Source organism: Ilyonectria robusta, assembly GCF_021365365.1.
Source record: "Ilyonectria robusta strain PMI_751 chromosome Unknown BGZ61scaffold_5, whole genome shotgun sequence".
NCBI lineage: Eukaryota > Fungi > Ascomycota > Sordariomycetes > Hypocreales > Nectriaceae > Ilyonectria > Ilyonectria robusta.
Window position 1 is genome coordinate 162,153 of NW_025764439.1, and position 19,619 is coordinate 181,771.

The 19,619-nt window shown below is 54.7% G+C and overlaps 8 protein-coding genes across 8 annotated transcripts; 4 read left to right on the forward strand and 4 right to left on the reverse strand.

The window, feature by feature from the left end:
* Nucleotides 1-233: 233 nt before the first annotated feature.
* On the reverse strand, nt 234-527 carry BGZ61DRAFT_529458 (uncharacterized protein; the record flags this gene model as incomplete). Its single annotated transcript, XM_046253405.1, has 2 exons — nt 234-311; nt 375-527. The coding sequence occupies 2 exons, from the start codon at nt 525-527 to the stop codon at nt 234-236; spliced, it is 231 nt and encodes a 76-aa protein (XP_046107244.1).
* A 1,015-nt stretch (nt 528-1,542) lies between these two features.
* BGZ61DRAFT_529459 (uncharacterized protein) lies at nt 1,543-2,805 on the forward strand (the record flags this gene model as incomplete). The annotated part of the gene is made up of 2 exons (XM_046253406.1): nt 1,543-1,552; nt 1,655-2,805. 2 exons carry the CDS (start codon nt 1,543-1,545, stop codon nt 2,803-2,805), a joined length of 1,161 nt encoding a protein of 386 aa, XP_046107245.1.
* Nucleotides 2,806-4,664: 1,859 nt separating this feature from the next.
* On the reverse strand, nt 4,665-6,824 carry BGZ61DRAFT_445989 (uncharacterized protein). Its single transcript, XM_046245164.1, has one exon. It carries the CDS (start codon nt 6,449-6,451, stop codon nt 4,721-4,723), a length of 1,731 nt encoding a protein of 576 aa, XP_046107246.1. The 5' UTR covers nt 6,452-6,824; the 3' UTR covers nt 4,665-4,720.
* Nucleotides 6,825-7,971: 1,147 nt separating this feature from the next.
* BGZ61DRAFT_445991 (uncharacterized protein) lies at nt 7,972-9,047 on the reverse strand. The gene has a single exon (XM_046245165.1). It carries the CDS (start codon nt 8,953-8,955, stop codon nt 8,134-8,136), a length of 822 nt encoding a protein of 273 aa, XP_046107247.1. The 5' UTR covers nt 8,956-9,047; the 3' UTR covers nt 7,972-8,133.
* A 615-nt stretch (nt 9,048-9,662) lies between these two features.
* On the forward strand, nt 9,663-10,216 carry BGZ61DRAFT_445992 (uncharacterized protein). The gene has a single exon (XM_046245166.1). It carries the CDS (start codon nt 9,830-9,832, stop codon nt 10,037-10,039), a length of 210 nt encoding a protein of 69 aa, XP_046107248.1. The 5' UTR covers nt 9,663-9,829; the 3' UTR covers nt 10,040-10,216.
* Nucleotides 10,217-10,483: 267 nt separating this feature from the next.
* BGZ61DRAFT_585884 (uncharacterized protein) lies at nt 10,484-11,742 on the forward strand. The gene is made up of 2 exons (XM_046256423.1): nt 10,484-11,084; nt 11,140-11,742. The coding sequence occupies exons 1-2, from the start codon at nt 10,533-10,535 to the stop codon at nt 11,593-11,595; spliced, it is 1,008 nt and encodes a 335-aa protein (XP_046107249.1). The 5' UTR covers nt 10,484-10,532; the 3' UTR covers nt 11,596-11,742.
* Nucleotides 11,743-12,323: 581 nt separating this feature from the next.
* Nucleotides 12,324-13,494, forward strand: BGZ61DRAFT_474875 (autophagocytosis associated protein; the record flags this gene model as incomplete). The annotated part of the gene is made up of 3 exons (XM_046248618.1): nt 12,324-12,844; nt 12,902-13,388; nt 13,441-13,494. The coding sequence occupies 3 exons, from the start codon at nt 12,324-12,326 to the stop codon at nt 13,492-13,494; spliced, it is 1,062 nt and encodes a 353-aa protein (XP_046107250.1).
* Nucleotides 13,495-14,440: 946 nt separating this feature from the next.
* Nucleotides 14,441-19,015, reverse strand: BGZ61DRAFT_568861 (uncharacterized protein; the record flags this gene model as incomplete). The annotated part of the gene is made up of 4 exons (XM_046256012.1): nt 18,326-19,015; nt 17,499-17,854; nt 16,935-17,200; nt 14,441-16,816 (listed from the first exon to the last, which is right to left on the reverse strand). Exons 1-4 carry the CDS (start codon nt 18,634-18,636, stop codon nt 14,441-14,443), a joined length of 3,309 nt encoding a protein of 1,102 aa, XP_046107251.1. The 5' UTR covers nt 18,637-19,015.
* Nucleotides 19,016-19,619: the final 604 nt, after the last annotated feature.

Consider the following 19,619-nt stretch of genomic DNA (forward strand, 5'->3'; position numbering starts at 1 on the left):
GACCATTGACGTTATAATGGGCTATGGCCAGAGTCAGTAATTGCAGACGTCAATATCTAGACTAGCTACTAACTCTTGAGTGGCAGAAGGGCCCTTGAAGCTCAGTGACTCGATGCTGCGGACGGCCAGTCTTCTCCCAGTGCACAAACTGCTCACTGCGTATACGTACACATTAGGGTACAACTACCAGGCATCTACCTGAAGGGGAAGGACGGAGGGATATATACTGTGCCCTAAAGGAACCAAGAAAACTTTCCGGCGTCAGGGGTGTTCTCGGCTTCCTTGATGGCCTCTTGCTCGAAAAAGTCAATCTATAGACCAGTTAGCACTGCCGAAGGCATGAAACGGGAGGGGGATCGAGTGCGAGGACATACAAAGGTCTCTCCAATGATCTTGCGCTTCTTCTCAGGCTTCCTGACGCCCTTGAGGCGACCGAGGAAAAGCTCGGCGCTATTGACCACCGTAAGGTTGAGTCCGAGATGCTTCTGAAGAGTTTTCTTGACCTCCTTGCACTCGTTGAAACGCATCAATCCTGCCACAATTTAGTGTTGGTCAGGATCGCGCGAGAGGCTTGGTCATACCGTTGTCGATGAGAACAGTAGGACTGTTCCGGCTCCAGGGAGTCAGGCTGCAAAGCCGTAGTCATTTCTCTTAATTCTCTGGCATCTTCAGTAAGTGCACCCAGCAAAATGTGAGAATAAACCAGTTTAAATCGCCAGCCTAAAAAAAAAACAGAGTCCGCAAATACTGCCTTGTACTGGATGGGCTGGGCGCATGATGTGCACAGCATCTAATTCCAGGGCGGTTAAGGAGCGGAGCAATTGCATAGCCTATATCGGCGACGAGCAGTTATCTTGCCTTGGACAGGAGCCGAGTGCATTGTACGAATGGAGTCCCTTGATTCCCAGCGGTAGTGACTCAAGTGGCTTGTTTCCTCTTTCCGTTCCCAACCAAACCTCCTGGGCAAAGATAGGGCGCCATGGTCAGGAAAGAAACAAACTACCGTATCGACTCGATAAATTGGCAAAGCTCAGCGGGACGTCAGAATACCTGTTACCTGAGCCTATTGGATCGAAGTTCCATCAGACCCACGGTTAAGCCTGACCAAGCTGCCAAGACGGTACTAAACGCAGCGCTAGGCTTTACCAAGTAATCGAGACTTTACGGTATCTGATTCAGGCTTCTCATTTGCTGCTCGGCGGTGTTGTTTGGTGACTGACGTGTTGCAAAAAGTGGTCAGCGGTTCACCACTTTAGCCAGATTAGCATCGACGACCCCTCAAAACGACACTGAGCTTGGAGGATGCTCTTTAAGGGGCGGCCTCCCCATCTTCCGTCTCCTCTGCCATTCCGTCTCTTCTGCCAACCATCACAAGTTCCTCATTCTGTCTCCTCAACCACACCGAAACCTCAGCGAACCTCAACCTCGACCTTCTTCTCTGGACCAAACAAAAAAAGAAGAAGAAAATTCACCGTCAGCCTGACACAGTCAGGACAAGGAACGAAAATATCCCGAGTGGAAACTGGATTGCGCTGGATCTTGATGGCTGCTGGTAAGCCCCGCTCCACGACAGTTCGACCCCGCTGGCGGGGTTTTGTCCGCCCAACACTCAAATCGACTAACGTATACTAATTTCTCGTTCTTCCATTATCAGATCTATCGCGTCAACTAGCCGACGGGGCTAATGACGGCACAACGATCGGCCCGCATTCACCACCGCTGATCGCAGCCTCTGCCGTCTCCTCGCCGGATGACGGGGAGACAATATTCAGCGGCGAGACTCAGCTCGACAACATCGCATCCACCGTCGCCACCTCAACCGCCCCCGACGATGACAAGCCTAACCACAAGGGTGAGCAAGAGGTGGGCGAAGAGCAAGGCCTGTGCGACAAGAAGATTGATAAGGCTGCGCACGATCTGGCGTACACCACTGGCGGAGCGGAGCCCATCTCGGGAACGGCGCCCGTCTCGGGAACGCAGCGCTATCCTACTGAGCTAGTAGAGCTTGACGTTGAGGGCGAAAACATCCCATCTAGCTTTAGCGTCAAGCTCGCTGCTTTCAAGCGTCATTCGCCTCTTCTCGCCTCCATCCGATCTATGCTTCCTGGCAACATTCGGTCATGCACGCCAGAACCAGATCTCGCTCCAGTCCATGGGCCGCCCGAATTCCACTGCGGGACTCAAGAACACGACGACCCCCTCAGCGCCCAGATTGGGCTTGGTAACCATGTCCCACGATGGGTACCCGGCTCCGTCCTGACCTACGTCATCTGCACCGAGACGTTTCTGGACCCTTACGATGCGGTCTTCACTGCCATCGAGCTCGCCAAGGCCATATCCATGTGGAAGAGCATTGGTGTCACTTTCAAGCAAGTCACGCGGCGATACAGCGCGGCCAGCTTCCGGGTCGTTTACAGGGACCTGCCAGTCAACAACCAAAAAGACACACTCGCCAGCGCCTTCTTCCCCAACACAGATCATCCTGAAGAGCGCACTCTACACATTTACGCCCTGGCCTTCACTCAGTACCACATCAACAACCAAGCCAACTTCCTCGCCCACGAGATCGGGCATATCCTCGGCTTCCGCCATGAATTCTCCAGGGAGGAGGAGCCACTTTTCTGGTCCGCCACGTGGGGGAACCGAAACCCGAACAGCGTGATGTCTTACTACCATGACTCGGGTCTATGGCAGGTGCAGAAGCAGGACCTCAAGGAGCTAAAGTCCTTCTACGATTCATCCATGAAGACGTACAAGAGGCGGCCGGTCCGCAACTTCAGGCCACAGAGCTCCGTGTACACATGAACTCGAGAAAAAGAAAAAGGAAAAGAAGAAAAAGAAAAAAACCTTAAAATATTATAAATTAAATTGAACAATTAACCATTTTAACACATTGTTGGATCCGATACGGTCAATTCAATCGTTGTAATATTGTTCAAATTGATGATGATTGTTCTGATGATCGATCCGGATCTTCCGGATCAGCCGGATGAGGGGCCTTTTGGTCTCGTCATCATGACTAAAGACCAGATATCAATCTAATGAAGGTTTCCTTGTACAGGGTCTCTCTCCAACACACATTTGGATCATATTATGTGACTATTACGAATAGGCTTGCCGGACCTTCTGTGGCCCTTTTCCAGTGCAGTGTTGGCTTCCAGCGGCGGGGAAATTAGAGTCCCGTGACAGTGGTTGTGCGATTAGAGATTTGAGGCTGTGCGAATAAGAGTACTCTAAATTTAGTAACTCGGGAGTGCGTGCACATCTCGGTACCCTAGACCTTCGCATCCATGTCCACATCGTTCTCGGAGAGCAGCGTTCGCGCTCAACATGGGGGTTTTTTCATGGCTGGTCAGGAAAGGTCGGAGTCGGTCGAGTATTTATCCCTACTACGTAGTAGAGACGTGGGCCTGCTTACACTGAGGAGTATATGAGTGTTCCCCGCGAGAGAACTGTTCCGGCTCCAGGTACTAGGGCTGTGAAGCCGTAGTCATTTCTCTTATTTACGTTATCTAGCGTTTCTTCAGTGAGTACACCCAGCAAAATATCAGATTGGGCCAGTTAAAAATAATGATGGTGAAGCAGATGAGGTCCGGCGGAACTATACGTAGGACTGTTCCGCAGGACCAGTTGCGCTGGACCAGTTGCGCAGTCCACTGTCTTGCGCAGCCCACTATCTTGCGCAGAGCTTCAAATGTGGCGGTGCGCGTGCGGAGGCGTTACGCGTGGCTGCCGCCATGACAGGTTTATTGCGAAAATATGATTCTGATACGAGCTCAACAAATATTGGGCGGGACGCTTTCGGTTCAATTGAACAACATCCTGGAGGGACGAACAAAAGCGAAGAAAACAGAGTAATGGGGCTGCATCCTGACGGAGATCCCGTAGGAATTGTTCAAACACAACTAATTTAGTAGTGGTTGTTGGAGAAGCACCTGGAAATTAGGGGTCACGGAGCCAAACGACCCCCCTAAATTACAGGTATCCTACCACGCCAGAGATGCGACCACATCAGCAGCCAGGTGCGCAGCGATATCATCAGAAGCGAAATTGGCAAGGCCTTGGGTATACATATCAAGTTATGGCCAGTATCTTTGGCGTTTACATGGGTTTACAGTATTATTTTTTCGTTGTTAGTGATAGGACCTAAGGAGAGAGGTGGCCGTCGCATACCGCCGTGGTCAAAGTGCGTGCATACATCGAGTTGCCTCACCCAGCGCCGAGCCATTCCGCACTTCACTTCCTCCGATATGGCACTCATAAAGCGACCGTCTCCAGCACCTGCGCATCGGACTCGTTTATCACTGGGCTGACGCTCTGGCTTGGCTGTCTTAATTTTCTTTCTTCACGCTGCTCGGGGTTGACAGCAGTCGGCTGGTACAACCTTTGACTTTACTTACTTCATAATTAAACTCAATCCGACTAACAAAACAACTAGTACTTATCAGAAGGAACAAACACTATGGGTTAGTATTGGCAAATATCCTTTCCTGGATGGTGACTCTATCAATAATTGTGTGTGAATAACGGCACTCTGGCATAATATTTGGAAAAAGATAGCGATAAACATCAATTGAGAAACACGATAACTTTTACTCCGTATTAAGCTAAACACAAGGCGCATCGTTTTTGTTGGCCCTTTTTCGGTCTTTTTTCTCACACTAAAATCATAACGCCCCGTCCCTGTCCGTATCCAGCATCCTGAGATTAACAAATGAGATCAGCCCCGGGGGTGATAGGTGTCGGTGCGAACGCGCTTCCGGCCCCTGCTCTCTTCCTCCTCTTCCTCGTCTGCAGCGGCAGCGGCGTTTCGAGCCGACCAAGCGCGAAAGTCGAGGGCCGGCTGGCCAATTTGTCCGGTTGGCGGGTTTAGTCTGACGCTCCGAGGGTCCAGGTCGATGGCCCAGGGGTCCAGGCTCACCCTCGCATTGCCAGCCAGATGGCTCACACGGACAACCCTAGGAGGAGGCCTGATCCTGACGTCCCGATGGTTGACAGTGGCGGCCTCAGTGGCAGGCATGACGTCCCGGTGGTTAGCAGTGGTGACTCTAGAGACAGACATGACGTCCCGATGGTCCCGATGGTTCACAATAGTGACTGTGGGGGAAGGTCTGGCGTCCTGATGATTCGCAGTGGTGACTACAGAGGCACGCCTGGCGTCCCGATGGTTCGCAGTGGTGACTGCAGAGGCACGCCTGGCGTTCTGGTAGTTCGCAGTGGTGACCCTGGGGGCGGGCCTGACGCCTCGATGGTTACTGGCAACCCCAGGGAGGGGCCGGACGTTTCGATGGTTCACATTGGCGACCCCAGGGAGGGCCCTGACGTTCCGGTGGTTCGCATTGACGACCCCAGGGAGGGACCTAACGTTCCGATGGTTCACACTGGCAACCCCTGGGTCCGACCTGGTGCTCCCACGGTTCAACGTAACCGGGCCAGGGGACAGTCTCAGGCTCCTTGGATCTGGGTACCCGTAGTGCTTAGCTAGGGTCTTTCCAGATATCTCCTCGGCAGCCCATGAGATTCTGCCGTTGGCGTCTCTATCCACCAGAACCACGTTGCGATGTGTGCCGGCCACAATGAACGCATTGGCGAGTGGCAAGACTGTCCGGGCGAAGCGTGCGAGCAGGAATTGCCGGCTCACATTGTCAACGTTCACCACCGGCCTGTTGTGGTACAGGGAGCAAAACTCGGGGTCGTTGGCGGTAATCGCGTGGACGACGTACTCGGGTGACTCGACACGCCGAGGCTTCGGGACAATGATGAACAGATCGTCATTGAAGGCCTGAAGAAGATCCGCCCGGACATGCATCCGGTTCCGAGAGTAACCGTGACCGAAAGGGTTTTCGTCGTAGTAACGCATTCCGTTTATGTCGAACCACTCCTTATCTGCCTTCGGAATGGCAAGGACATCCAGGACGGCAAAGGAATGGCCCGTCACGGCGCAACGCTTCGGTTTGGCGTCGCGGTCACAGTCTGGCTCCGGCCAGCAATGCGGCACGCTCTCGTGGGGAAATCTCCAGTCCTGGAAGCTTGGGACAACTGGGTACCGATATCTCGCTAGACGCAAGGTTAGACATACACGAGTTCTGTTGGGGTGCTGGGCAGGGTACTTACGATTCCCATTGACGATGTAGTAGTACTCAGTTCTCGTCAAACCAGCATCGAGCGGCACTTGGTCGAGGACTGGGAACCTGCCGAGGGCGTCGAAATATAAACGGCCTGTCAGAAAGGAGTTGTTCGCGATGACTTGACAGGCGAGAAGCGCGGTGCGGTGGTGAAGGGAGGTGGGTTGACCGCGGGCGTCGAGAAGGTCGACTTGCGGGAGCTTGAACAGGATGTTCTGAGGCCAGGAATAGGCCGGGTGGTAGAACACAATGCTGCGTTGGGTGCGATAATGGTCCTGGTGCGGAACGTGGTATCGTCGTCGGTGATATTCGGTGTCGGAACCCATGATGGAGGAGGATCTTGCAAGAGTGTTTGGAACTTATCAGGACGGACGGAGGCTGGAAAGCTGCGATAGTTGCACTTGTCTGCTATCACATTTGGGCGCCCACCGCCCGCCCAGCGACCTTAAGTAGTTGAAAGCACCGCCACATTTAGCCACGGCTTCTGCTGCTGCTCGAGTTACACAAGAGATACGCTGCGGCGGCCGTGTCGCAGGAGGTGCAAGTTGCCAACGGGATCGAGGTTGCACTGCTTCCCGTTTCCAGTTGCACGAGATACCGCCGCGCGGGCGCCGTGTCGTGGTTTTCACTTGCTCACCGTGTGTAGGACCGCTGAAAGTCTCCGACGCAAAACTGTGCCATCGCAGGTTCAGGGCGGGCGATGCAAGTGTTCAGTGCAGTGTTCAGTGTCCAGCAGAGCAGGGTATATTGGCAGGCTTACCGCATCAAACCGGAACTGGATTACCTTGCATTTCGCCACACATCGCTTTCATGGTGGTCACGTTATCAGCTATTTTATGGGATTTAAATGGGAGCAATTGAAGGTGCATATGCCTTGGCGCTGTGCCCAGTTGTCGCATGAGACTATATCTCGCTATGAGACCCGACAACTAGTGCCCGAGGCATGGAACAAATGCCCTAGGACTCGTTGCACACTGTGAACAAGCCCAGCGACAGACCTATTCTCCTCTTTGTTCTCTTCGAATTAGTACTGTACGCACATAATCTTCTGCTCCTGCGCTTCCCCCTCAATCTGCAGTGATGTTTGCACGCAGAGCCCGACCAATGGTGTGCCACGCAGCGTTGTACAAGCAAAATGCACCCCGCTCCTGTGAAACTGCACGAGATGAGTCTCGATCTGCAACCTTGGTGTGTTGTCCTTGCCCTCCTTTCGGATCTGGCTAGAGTCGAAATCTCCCCGAGTTGTTGTCTAAGAATACGAGGAGCCGGTGCCTCTTCGCGGGCGCGAATCTTCCGCTACCCGTTGGATTTAGTGACACCGGTTACAGGTCTGTAGGACGGGACGGGTAGAGAGACGACTGCCCGCCAGCAAGCGAGAGCGTGCGATGGACAGTGGCCGGAGGGTACCAGGTAGCAGTCGACGAAAATAAGCATTGGTCGACCGGTCCTTCTTTGCGTTACTCCAAAAGGTATCCCTCTTGATTCGAAACCATGGCCTTACCCGTTCCGTTGGCGGTGTATGTAATGAGTTAGACGCGCCGTACAGCCCAGCCACTGCAACGTATCACAGGTCTTTCTCATTGGCAGCTGCGGGCGAAGAGTCATACCCCCAAATGATGTGGTACTTCAACCGGGAGGATACTGGATACCTGACCTGCGTTGGAGCAACATCCCGATTTACGCCTGTGATGTGAGGCGACAAGCGACATCAGTGAACCCGTTGGGAACAAGGTCTTTGTCGCAGTCGGGGGGCGTAATATCGGAGTGCCGAGGACCTCCGAGGGTCTACGGGAGGCACTATCTGCCACCCGAGACCAGGACGAAGCCGCAGAGGGGATTTTATCCTGTAACTCCTTTCCAGTTGGAAAGATTGCCCGAGTTACTAGGTAGGGGCTCCATAGGCTTAGATCGTGGATAGAATGGTGTATACTAAATAAGTAAATGAACACAGTCTTCGCCGCAGCCAGCCAGTCAAGCAATACCCACGCAACGGTATGGCACGCCAAGCTCACTTGAATCTCCCGTCCCATTCCCTGCGTGTCCCTCCGCTACTCGTAACTGCGCTCATCAAATCATCAACAGCCTTCGTTGCCTCGTCCTTGCGGAAGGCGTCAGGCCAGCCATGCTGGCGGTACAGCTGTCTTACATACTGAACGTCCAAATCGGTTCCCCACCATGTCGTCTGGTTGCAGACCTCCTCCAGAGAGACACCATCTCGCTCGGCTACCTTGAACGCCTCCATTGTTATCCTCCCTGGGCAGGGGATGAGCTGTAAGCTTCGATACTGCTCCTTGAGTGTCTCGAAGTATACCTCAACAGGATAACTCTCTGTATTCACACCGATACTGTCTTGGATGATCTCGCCGTCTCTGGCATTCAGGAAGATGTGGCGGCCACCAGTTTCAGAGCCCTCGGCAATACAGAAAACATGGCGCGGGTCGATTTCCCCCTCAAACCCCCAGTACACATCGTCATACTCGTAAAGCTCGGTTGCCCCCTCAAAGTCCTGTCGTGTAAAGGTGGTGTAGTCAAGTAACCGTGATCGATAGTGGAATTCCATCCGGCTTGGTCCGTCAAAGTAGGGCAGGTTACGGAGGACCTGGATTGTCTCGTCGGGCTTGTAGTCCGCGTAGAGTTCTGGAGTCAAGCATGGCCATCCTCCAGGGGGTGGGATCTTCAGATCGGCCTCATTGTAATGCAGGGTGGTGAGAAATTTGTAGAAGTCGATAAATGCTTCTCTGATCTTCTCAGGGTCGCATCGTGGCGGTTCGCTGATTGCAGAGCAGTCGGATGCGGATGCGGATGTTGGTGAATCGTGGTTGTCAGACATGCTGTCGAGCGAATAGTGAAGGAATCCGAGCCAACTTGCACCTCAAGAACCAGTCGTAAAACAGTCTAAATACAGCGCCTAACTCACTAATTATAGTGCTCGGGCCTAGGCCACACCCGGGAGCATCCGACAATCCCGGACCCCTGTGATTCTTAATACCACGATGGGCCGGCGCAAGACCCTCACAACGTGCACCACAATAACTTACGGCCAACTGCCAAGAGTCAGCCGACATTAGGCAAGTAACCATAAGCGGGGGGTTTAAGCTACTTGTGCAGCGGGGTGACCAGGAATCTAACTTACTCCATACCATGAAGATCAAACCTTCTTCACGTGCGTAACCATGTAGTGTAGTGACTGTAAACAAGAATCCCATGTCAATCTCTGCGGATTCAACCCCGGAGAATTAAATAGTAAGCAATAATTTATTACAACGGCATGGGTCCTTTTACAGTATCGCCGTGCTAGTTCTTCACCGCCTCAGTCACCAACCAGAGGTTCGCTCAATGAGACCGGGCAAAGACCAGGATTCTTCATTAGATGATAAGACTAAAGGGGAGTTGAAAAGAATAGCCAAGCTCCACTCTCACTCTTTAGGAAGTGGCCGCTTGGTCACTTTTGTTAGTGGAGTTGTGTTGGTTCCCCCATGCTCTTAAAACCCCTGCTCCCATGTCTTTGACCCTCTCGCGTACTTGCTGCCGATCCCCATCTTTCCTCTCATGAGCCATCTCTCCCACCTCAAAGTCATCTTCCTTTCTCAGTGCCTTTCCGGTCCCAATCCAGACTCTTTCGAATTGCCCACTAGACTTGGTCGCATAATAGAGCCGAAATTGTAGACTATGCCGACTCTTGTCCAAACCGCTAGTTCAAAACGATGCTCAGGGTTCCGTACGGGGCATTGCGGCTCAACCACCATTGCCTAGGCTGCCTGCCATGCTCGAGCGAATCCAGATGGCGCCCTGCGCACCCCCAAGCCAGCAGGGGCAACTACGACAACCGAGCAGCCGGCAGAGGCGACCGACAAGAAGGCAACCGACAAGAAGGCGACCGGCAAGAAGGCCCTAGGCTTGGTCTGCTTCTCTAAAACCCGTCCCACACAAGGTCCTTGGTTCGTGTTACGTAGATCCTACATTATATTGGCCATTGCGCCTACTCATTCATTCATGTACTGTCTTTCGAAATGTTTTATTATATGGTTGCTATATGAACCAGATTTAGGTTGCTCTATTGGTAGGTATATTTTCGACTTGTGTCTAGCCAGACAACTCCCCATACGCTGACCACGGGCTCACCCTTGCTTCTCCTGGAGAACACATATATTGCAGAGCTAGCAGTATTCACAAGATTCGGAACACAAGCCTACAAACGCGACCCAAGGGGTGGATTTGTTCCGTTGACCGTGGTCTAGGGTAGTACGGTTCTGAAATCCGCGCTCGTGTTCTGACTCCACGAAAATGCCACGACCACACGTGACCGACATTCTAGATCCGTCTCTCATGCGATAGAGTTGCGGATTTCAAAGCGCCGTCGACGCCTCCTGTCTTGTCGACAACCCAACCCCACAAACATCACGAACAATGGCCGATTCAAACGATGGACCTGCGGCGCCCGTCGCCCTCTTCAAAAAGAGAGGCGCAAAGGGAAAAGCGAACCTGCGCAAGCGACCTGCGACGCCACCACCCGCCGATAGCGACGACAGCGACTTCTCATCCTCCGAGGACGAGGCCGGACAGCGTATCAAGCGGCGCAAGAAGATGGCCACCGTTACGGCTTCATCAAAAAACAATGTTACCGGTAGCAAGGATCTGTCGGCTACGGTCCATGCCGCAGACCGCAACATTCTCATTACCAGCGTCAACGACGCCACCAAGCAGAGCAATTGGTACGACGAGGGCTCAAAGGATGCGTTGTCGGCAAAGAGCCTCCTTGGATCGACGCGGACAGTCGCAAATGACTCCCAACCCGATGGAACATACAAGGGTCTTGCGAACCAGACGTCCTTTATCCAGAAGAACCCCGATGCCCCCAACAGGAGCGTTGGACCCGTCAAGGCACCCACCAACATCAGAACCATTACCATTATGGATTACGCACCCGACGTCTGCAAAGACTACAAGCAAACTGGCTGGGTAAGTCAATTCCCCGATACCATTCACAGTACTTTATCTAACAGGCCTTTGACAGTGTGGATTCGGCGATGCGTGCATCTTCCTTCACGATCGAAGCGACCACAAGCTCGGATGGCAACTCGACCGCGAGTGGGAGAGTGTTACCAAGGGCAAGAAGAATCTCGGAGGCACGGTGGTGGCCAGTGCGAACCGCGACCAGAAGGCGGATGCCCAGGACGACGAAGACGAGGCAATGCTGGAAAAGATTCCGTTCGCATGCATCATCTGCAAGGAGCCCTACCGCGAACCCATCGTCACCCGGTGCGGCCACTACTTTTGCGAGCCGTGCGCGCTGAAGCGGTATAGGAAGGATCCGACATGTGCGGCGTGCGGAGTCGGGACGAATGGAGTGTTCAACTCGGCGAAGAGGCTGAAAAAGTTGCTGGAAAGAAAACGAGAGCGGGCGGCCAAGAAGAGACAGGCGGCGCTGGAGGCCGGGGAGGATGTGGACGAGGAAGCGGAAGAAAAATGATGAGTCTTGTACAACAGAGCGATGACTCCTTGCACCAAACTAGAGCGGAGGAACAAATGATACCATGTCTTGATTTATTCTACAATCACCTGCAGACCCAAGATGCCTCGTGACCCGATCGCAGCCCAATGTTGCGCAGAAACAAAGAGCATGACCTCAGTATCAAGCATCACAGCCATGTCGCACGTGTTGAGCTTCTGATGTGTCGCGGGATGACGTGCCTGCCTCTGCAATGCGCGATAAGATAAGTGCTGGCTTCCGAGAGGGGGAGCTGCCTGAGGCGACCCCACCCGCAGCAGCCGACCAATGAGGCGCCGTAGCCACCCCACCAAAGCCACTCAGACGTAGCCACCGCCGCCATGTGATCGCCTCAACCACTCCCCAAAGGCGCCAGAACTGTGGCGGGCTTCTCTTCGTCAGTCATCCTTCTTTGCCAGGCAGACAAGAGACATAGACCGTGACGCCCTTGACTGCAGACTTCGTCCCTGTGCTCGCTTTTCTCACCGGCTTCTTCTTTTCTACTTCTTCACCTTGCTCTTTGCTCCTGCGACCCCGCACTTCACGGCGTACGACCGGATAAGACGAGATACGATAGACACCACTTTGCCGAACCATCCCGTCTACCAAGTTCCTATTCACTGCGTTGTCGATATAAAAGCGAATAGCAGGATTCAGCTCCCTCTCAGTAACAAACCCGAAGCCCGCCGGACGGCTGTACCACCGCCACCATGAACTACATCTACTCGACCGTCAACACCCTCCGGGACCGCTACACGCCCGTCTCGCACACCTCAACCTTCCGCCAGACCGGGCAGATCACGCCCGAGGAGTTCGTCGCCGCCGGCGACTACCTGGTGTACAAGTTCCCGACCTGGTCCTGGGGCGACGCCGACTCGCCCGAGCGCCGCGTCAGCTACCTGCCCGCCGGCAAGCAGTTCCTCGTCACCCGCAACGTGCCGTGCCACCGCCGCCTGAACGACGACTTCGCGGGCGACGCCGGCCACGAGGAGGCCCTCGTCAACGACGGCGAGGACTTCAAGGGCGGCGCGGGCGATGACGAGGACGGCTGGCTGAGGACCGGCGGCCTGGCGAGCTCGCAGCCGCTCAAGGTCAAGGAGGTGAGGACCATGGACGACTCCGGCAACGTCGGCGACAGGGAGGTCGTCGAGGACGACGAGATCCCCGATATGGAGGACGAGGATGACGACGAGGCCATCATCCGCGACTCCGGCGCCGACTCGAAACACGGGTAAGCGCACCCTCTCCCCCCAACGCTCCGTGCTGAGATGCTGATGAATATCCCCAGCGGCCGCCGCACCTACACCCTCTACATCATGTACACGACCTACTACCGCACCCCGCGGCTCTACCTCTCCGGCTACCTCCCCAACGGCCAGCCGCTGCCGCCGCACGACATGATGGACGACATTGTCGGCGACTACAAGGACAAGACGGTCACGCTCGAGGACTTCCCCTTCTTCGCGAACAACATCAAGATGGCCTCGGTGCATCCCTGCAAGCACGCCTCCGTCATGAAGACGCTGCTCGACCGCGCCGACGCCGCCCTCCGGCTTCGGAGGGAGAAGCTCCGCGCCGTCGACGGGAGCAGTGCCGCCGCAGCCGCATCAACGCCGGCCGGCATGGAGGGCCTGGTTGACGAGTTCCAGAACCTGGATGTCAAGGGCGCTCAGGAGGCTGCTGACAAGGACGAGTGGGAAGAGGTCAAGGAGACAGAGATCGATGACCACGAGGTCGCTATCCGCGTTGACCAGTACCTTGTGGTGTTCCTCAAGGTTCGTGCCCGCCCCTAAACATTTCGTAATTCTGACTAACACATCTCCGCAGTTCATGGCTTCCGTGACACCCGGTATCGAACACGACTTTACTATGGGCGTCTAAGTAGTTGATAGGGCCGGACACGATATGGACCAGGCCAGAGGGTACCAGGGGCCAAGGCGTCGCGGTGTTTTGCTTTAATGCGTTCCGTTAGGAACGGGGGTTATCGTACAGGTGTGGTGTTTAGCTGGGTTAGACCTTCTACGAGGAATGAAAGGAACGAGCGAAATATGTGCATGGGAATAGTAATGCTCCTTGTTTTACCTCATAACTAAACTAGGCAAATACTCATTCCTTTCCCAGCCCTGTCGTCCACGCCGACCCAGCTCCTCCTTTCCTAACACAAAAGCAATCCATAGTGCAAGGGATGTACAACTTGGACAATCCCTGGGGTATTTAACAATAAACCTCCGTAGTTGTTGTATGCATGAATATTACGACGCAAGAAGACGGGCTCCGTGTGCCTTGGGACGAGGGCGAGTTGACTGAAGAAAGGGTACAGTCTTTCTCGCCGAAGAAAAAACACCAACCAGCCTGCCTCCTTGAAAGTAAATGTTGCGCAACCGTTCCTGTGCTCCTGTTCTACCGATGTAACCCTCTTTTAAGTGCCGTGAAACCGCAAATCCAGCCCGCCATGTGTATGAATCAGGAAACCGACCGAAAGAGAAACCCAAAAGGAGCGTGTGTGCAATAAATGGATGTGTCGTGATGGTGTGCGTCTGTCATTGCGTTGGAAGGAATTATCCAACCTGTCGTGATGGAGGTCGAGAAGTGCTCATGATGAGCGTTTTGGAGATGTAGATGATGATGTTTGTTTCGAGTTTTGCTGTGAAGGCGGCGGACCATTGGGGTGCTCTGAGCCTAGTGATGTTCGAGTTGATGCTCGGTTTGTCAAACCAAAGGGCAAGTTGAAGTTGAGGGCCGACGGTCGCCTTGCGGGTTGCGCAGGGGAGACGGACGCTTCAGTTCGCTCTTGGTGATTATTCTTTTGGGGCCAATCGGTCTTGCTCTACACTGTACCGAATTTTGTTGCGCCAAATGGAGCACCGAAATTGGACGTCGCCTTGAACTTCAAGGGGATGTCAACCTCGATGTTTTTGCGGTCACCAAACTCGCAGGTGTCATCATCGGCGTCCGCATGAGCATCGTGGGATCCGTCTCCACCAACTGGGTCGGTGGACCCTCTAGGCCTCTGGTCCAGAGTATACATGGTCTCAGTGTCGGCGATTGACTCCATGTCGTCCGGCGAAGACTGCATAACGGCTGGGAGGGCGTTTTCGCCCTGGCTGATGGGCGTGAGCTTCTTGTTGACTGCCTCCCAGAATATCTCGTCCTGTGCAGGTATGTTTTTGATCATTAGAGGTCCCTTGAGTGGCTTGTCTTCCTCGGGATCCATCATGGGCTCAGGGTGGTCTGGATTGTCATTTGCCGAAGGATCCTCTTGGCCGGGTTGACGGGTGGGGGTGTCCTCATCATCATCGTCCGATTCCCTGTGATGGATTGGGATGTCTGCGGTCATCTCGACAGTTGGAGTGGCACCCTCGCTCACGCCAGCGATGGAATTCGTCTCAGTACCGGTGACAGTGGGGAAGAGGGAGAGAGAGTGGTTGGGGGTGTGGCCGGCATGGATTGTTAGCCGCCGGGATTCTACGGCATTGAGGACCTGCAGCGTGTACTCCTTGGATGACCCGCGCAAACCTGAAAGCCTCCGGCTTTGTTCTGTGTACTGGGCAGCATTGGCGGGAGGAGGAGAGGTGGCTGGGGATGCTGGATTTTCGGGAGGAGATCCACCGAGGGCAAAGGTGGATCGCTGGACCGCCGTCGCCTTGATGGGGATTCCTTCCAAGTTGGGATCGATTTCCTGAACGTCGATGATGGGGATTGGTGTCTCGGAGTCGTCGGATGGGGACGAGAGGAAGTCCTTGGCGATGGAGTTTTCAGGCTGCATTCGAGGATCCATTGGTCCGAAGGATGTTGAGTGGCACAGTGTGGTGGGAGACACGCGAGCACTTGCGGATGTGCGGAAGTGAGGTCGGCGAGATGCACCATCGAGGCCAGGCGGCAAAGAAGTAGCGTCAATCATGGAAAAACTCGTCGGCATTGTTGCGTTCGGGGATCGTGACGTCAGGTGGCCTGGAGGTGCAGAGAAGTACGAACTCTCGATAGAACCATCGCCACTGCCTGCCCGTTGGCTTCCCATGGGTGACATTTGGATGCTCTGAGCAGTAACGGCTTTGAGGGTCGAGTTTTCGCCTTCGAGGCGGTAAAGGCGTTCCTTGAGCGACTCGATCTCGCGTATCATTATAGTCTTTTCCGAGTCCCAGCTCTCACGAACGTCATCCATGATGGCGCGCTCCTCCTGGTAGACCTCCTCAGCACGGCGGCGGTTCGTCTCAAGATGGTTGCGCTCCGCTTCCCAGGCTTCACGAATAAGCGTATTTTGTTGGACGAGGCGCTGGACCATGTATAGTGAGGTTTGCTGAGTGGACGGAGCGGCGTCGGCAGAGACGGATCTTGAGAGGGAAGCTCCAGCTAGATATTGAGGGACGCTCGATAGAGGGGCCGCGGATGAAGGCGGGAATCCACGGTCGGGGATGGGTAAGGGGACGGGTTGAGATGGGGAGATGCTGGCGGCGCGAAGGTTACTCGAAGCATCAGCATGGAGATGGTTTGGTGAATGGTTCGCGGTAGCAGCCTGGGCAGCACGCAAGGATGAGAGGGAGAGCGGATGGGCGTCTGCAGGCTGGAGCGGAAAGGAACTGGCGGGCGGGAGGCGGCCACGATCGGACTGGTGTTGGGTCGGGTAATTCTGGTGACTTTGGTGATGGTTAAAGTAAGGAGGTAGTTGGTGATGGCTGGCGGCTGGAGGGAAGGAGGAGGACGGCGTCGCGATTGACGAGTCGCTGGGATAAGGGAAGTGAGGATTGATGGGAAGAGCCATGTTGCTGTAGAAGGCGCCCGAGGGCAGGAAGGCTTCAGAGGAGACACTGACTGCCATGATTCCGTCCAGAGCGGACGGAGAGAGGATCAGGGCGTTGTAGGGGAGTTGTAGGGTGAAGATTATTGGAGCGACATGGAGGTGCGAACGGGTCGTAGTTGTCGTAGCAGTCGGAGCAGTCGTAGCCGTCGCAGTTGTTGTCGAGGAGTTGGGAAAGAGCCGTCGATCTGGAGGTCGATCCGAATGCCGAAGGTGCAGCGGGTGTCGCGGAAGTCGATTAGATGGAGATTTCGCGGTTGGGAAAGACGGAGGCTGAGAACGTTCTTGAAGCTGATAACGGCGTGCGAGGGCGAGTTTCGAAGGGGAAGTCGAGGTTGAAGGGAGGTCGAGGTCGAAGAGGAGGTTGAACTGGAGGGAGCGAGGGAGGGATGGAGGATGGATGAATGTCTGTCGAGGGCGAGGTATGACGCAGATGGGTCCCGCTGAACGCAAGGCACAGCACGGACAGTTCCAGGGGCGATGATCAGGGTCCTGGAGCTGGCAGCTGGGAGCTTTAGGGACCGACAGGGCACAGCGGCAGCGCGGTTTCGGGGGGGCGGACAGGCGGCAAGAGAGTGATGGAGGCACGGCAGAATAAAGGAAAGACGGTGACGGAGCCTTGGGACCTCGCGATGAGGCGGACTAAACGGCTGCCCGAGGCTCTTGTAGCGGCATACGGCATGCGGCGAACGGCGTATGTAATGGCGGTATTGGCAGCGGTGGGCTCGTCGGTGCGCGTGCCGTGAAAAAAAGTGTGGAGAGCCCAGCTTGCCAGCTCAGGTCGGCAACCAGCTAACCAGCTCCAGTAACCACTTGCCAGCTAACCCAGCGAGTTCCACTGGTTCCATGGGTTCTATTCATCGTCTACTGATGGGGGCCCCCCGGCAGCCGGATTAGTGGCAGTTTTAGTGGGCGCGTTGCACGTTGGAACGGGCGGGCAGCAGTGTTAGGAGTGTTAGCGGGCACTGGGCGGAAACAGGGCTCTCGTGGCAGCGAGGCGGGCGGCCCAATCCAGCGCTGGGCCCCCTGTAACGCAATGAACCTTCGCTGGAACTGGGATAGCCGACCCCTGGAATGGAGGCGGACTGACCCGTACCGCCACCCGACACGCCCCGACTGGCTGAGCACTGGTACGTGGTTGCTGGAACACGCTCGGATCCGCAGCCATCTGCGTGCCTCTTGACATTGCCTTGAGATTGCCCTTGGGATGTGCCATGTTCGAGGCTCCGTCCATGTGTCTTAGGAGGTGCCGTCTTGTCTTGCCCTCTGCGCCGTGCCTGTCCCGGGTCAAAACTGCTGGCCCAAGCCAAACCGACTGCTAGCCCAGGCGGACGGCTTGGGCGGCCATTAGGCCACAAGGTGCCGGGCCTAGGGGAACCGGACAGATGGGGCCCTCGAGCGACGGCGGCGGTTTCGATGACGACAATGAGAAGGACAATACACGCGCTACGTGCTGCGAAGCGTGGCATCGACGGGCCGGTATTACCTCGGGCGCTCCATCTTCACACTCCCGAGGCAAGGATGCAGGGGTTGGTGAGATCAATCGCTTCTGTTGCATGTCAGCCGAGTGAGTCCCCGAGCCTCCGAGTCCACCGCTCCGGCTTTCCGGGGCGGGCCGGGGGGGGATGGATGTGTCGTTCGATCTGTCGCCATGGATGATGGGTAGCGAAGGAGGCAATTAGGGAGCATTCATCTATTCAAGGGTCTAATAATTCCCAGGGTTTCAATATTCACTTCCAGATGTCCCGTCCCTAGCCCGATCGCTCTCAGGATGGGCGGGCCCTTCACTCATCGTCGCAACCCGCACACGCACAGACACTCGCTCACACACACACGCACGCTCACGCACACCGAAAAAGACACCCTGCAAGGGGAATCAACCGCGTCTCATCCACTCGGGTTGTATCCAGCCCATACACTCCCGAATGATTGGACAACTGTGGTGAGTATTCCGCTCGCGGCCCCTTGTCACGACTCCCGACGCTCAGGCACACACCCACATCCACCGTCAGCGCGGGACACACCTCAGACACGACATACACAGCATCCATAACATCCACCACATCCACAACTGACACACATATCACACGTGCATTCGCTCGGGCGTTTTCTTTGTTGGCACCAGTCTGCACAACGCAGTGCAACCAGAATGAAACTCGTCTAAATCCAGCCCAGTCCAGTCCACTCCAGTCCACCAGAGACAGTCCGCCAGAGACAGACACATACATGTGCCCAACAATTTGTCAGCCACCATCACTCAATCAGTCATTATTGATTGCCATGTGGCCGCCTATCTGTGGAATGTGGTGGGATGCGCCTCGCTCGTTCTGGACATCCGCACCCCAGCCAAGCCTTTAACGAAGCCTCCAGTCTCCATTCCCATATCTGCTGCCTATCGGACCCTCCGTCTCGATCGCTATCTCTGCTCAGAGACTAAAAAGACGGTCCGAGTATGCGCATGAGTGATGGAAGTCTACGTAGGCTGATGACCGTCTAGCAGCATTCACATGTCATGACGACAGAATCGATCATCAAACAGCAAGCGAATGCTCTCTCTTTAACAATCCCAGTCTGCCCCTAGCTTCCGGACAGGGGTTCTTTCTGGAACCCCCGTAGTTTGCCCACTTCGAAATTGCACCATGGCGGTCAAGGACCCTGATCAGCACTTCGCGGGGATATCAACAAGGGTGCGACCAACATGGCTTTTCCCAGCATTGGGCAATCATTGGGTTGTATTTGTACTTGAGAATTGATGCAAATCTCCATCAGTAGGTGGATTGAGCCTGGCGAGTGTTGCAGTCTCTGGGGAAGACATCGATCGAGAGATCTTGTCGCTCTCTTGCTTCACCGTCTAGCACACTCGCCGAGTCAATTGAAGCATGGGAGTTCCATTGCTGTGTACATCACCACATTCAGCATCGACACACGATCAAATGCACACGCACAATCAAGATGAAGCTGGGCCTCTCCGATGGTAAAAGAAATGTGTCAATTTTATCTTGACGGGTGTCTTAAAACATCCCGGTGTTTGTCTAAACACCACACAGGCGTCTAAAAACACCAAAGGTGCCTGACAACACTAAACACTAAATACGTGCCTGAAAGCACCAAACAGATGTCTAAAATACATCAAACACACTGGTGTCTGAAATGCACCCTACCCACTAAGCACACACCTATTTTAATTAATTGAGCTTCTGGTAATAACCAG

Coding starts and splice junctions, on each gene's coding strand:
- BGZ61DRAFT_445989 (XM_046245164.1), bottom strand. CDS start 6,451: ATGGGTTCCGACACCGAATATCACCGACGACGATACCACGTTCCGCAC.
- BGZ61DRAFT_445991 (XM_046245165.1), bottom strand. CDS start 8,955: ATGTCTGACAACCACGATTCACCAACATCCGCATCCGCATCCGACTGC.
- BGZ61DRAFT_445992 (XM_046245166.1), top strand. CDS start 9,830: ATGCTCAGGGTTCCGTACGGGGCATTGCGGCTCAACCACCATTGCCTA.
- BGZ61DRAFT_585884 (XM_046256423.1), top strand. CDS start 10,533: ATGGCCGATTCAAACGATGGACCTGCGGCGCCCGTCGCCCTCTTCAAA. Junction 11,085..11,139: donor ACTACAAGCAAACTGGCTGG/GTAAGTCAATTC, acceptor GGCCTTTGACAG/TGTGGATTCGGCGATGCGTG.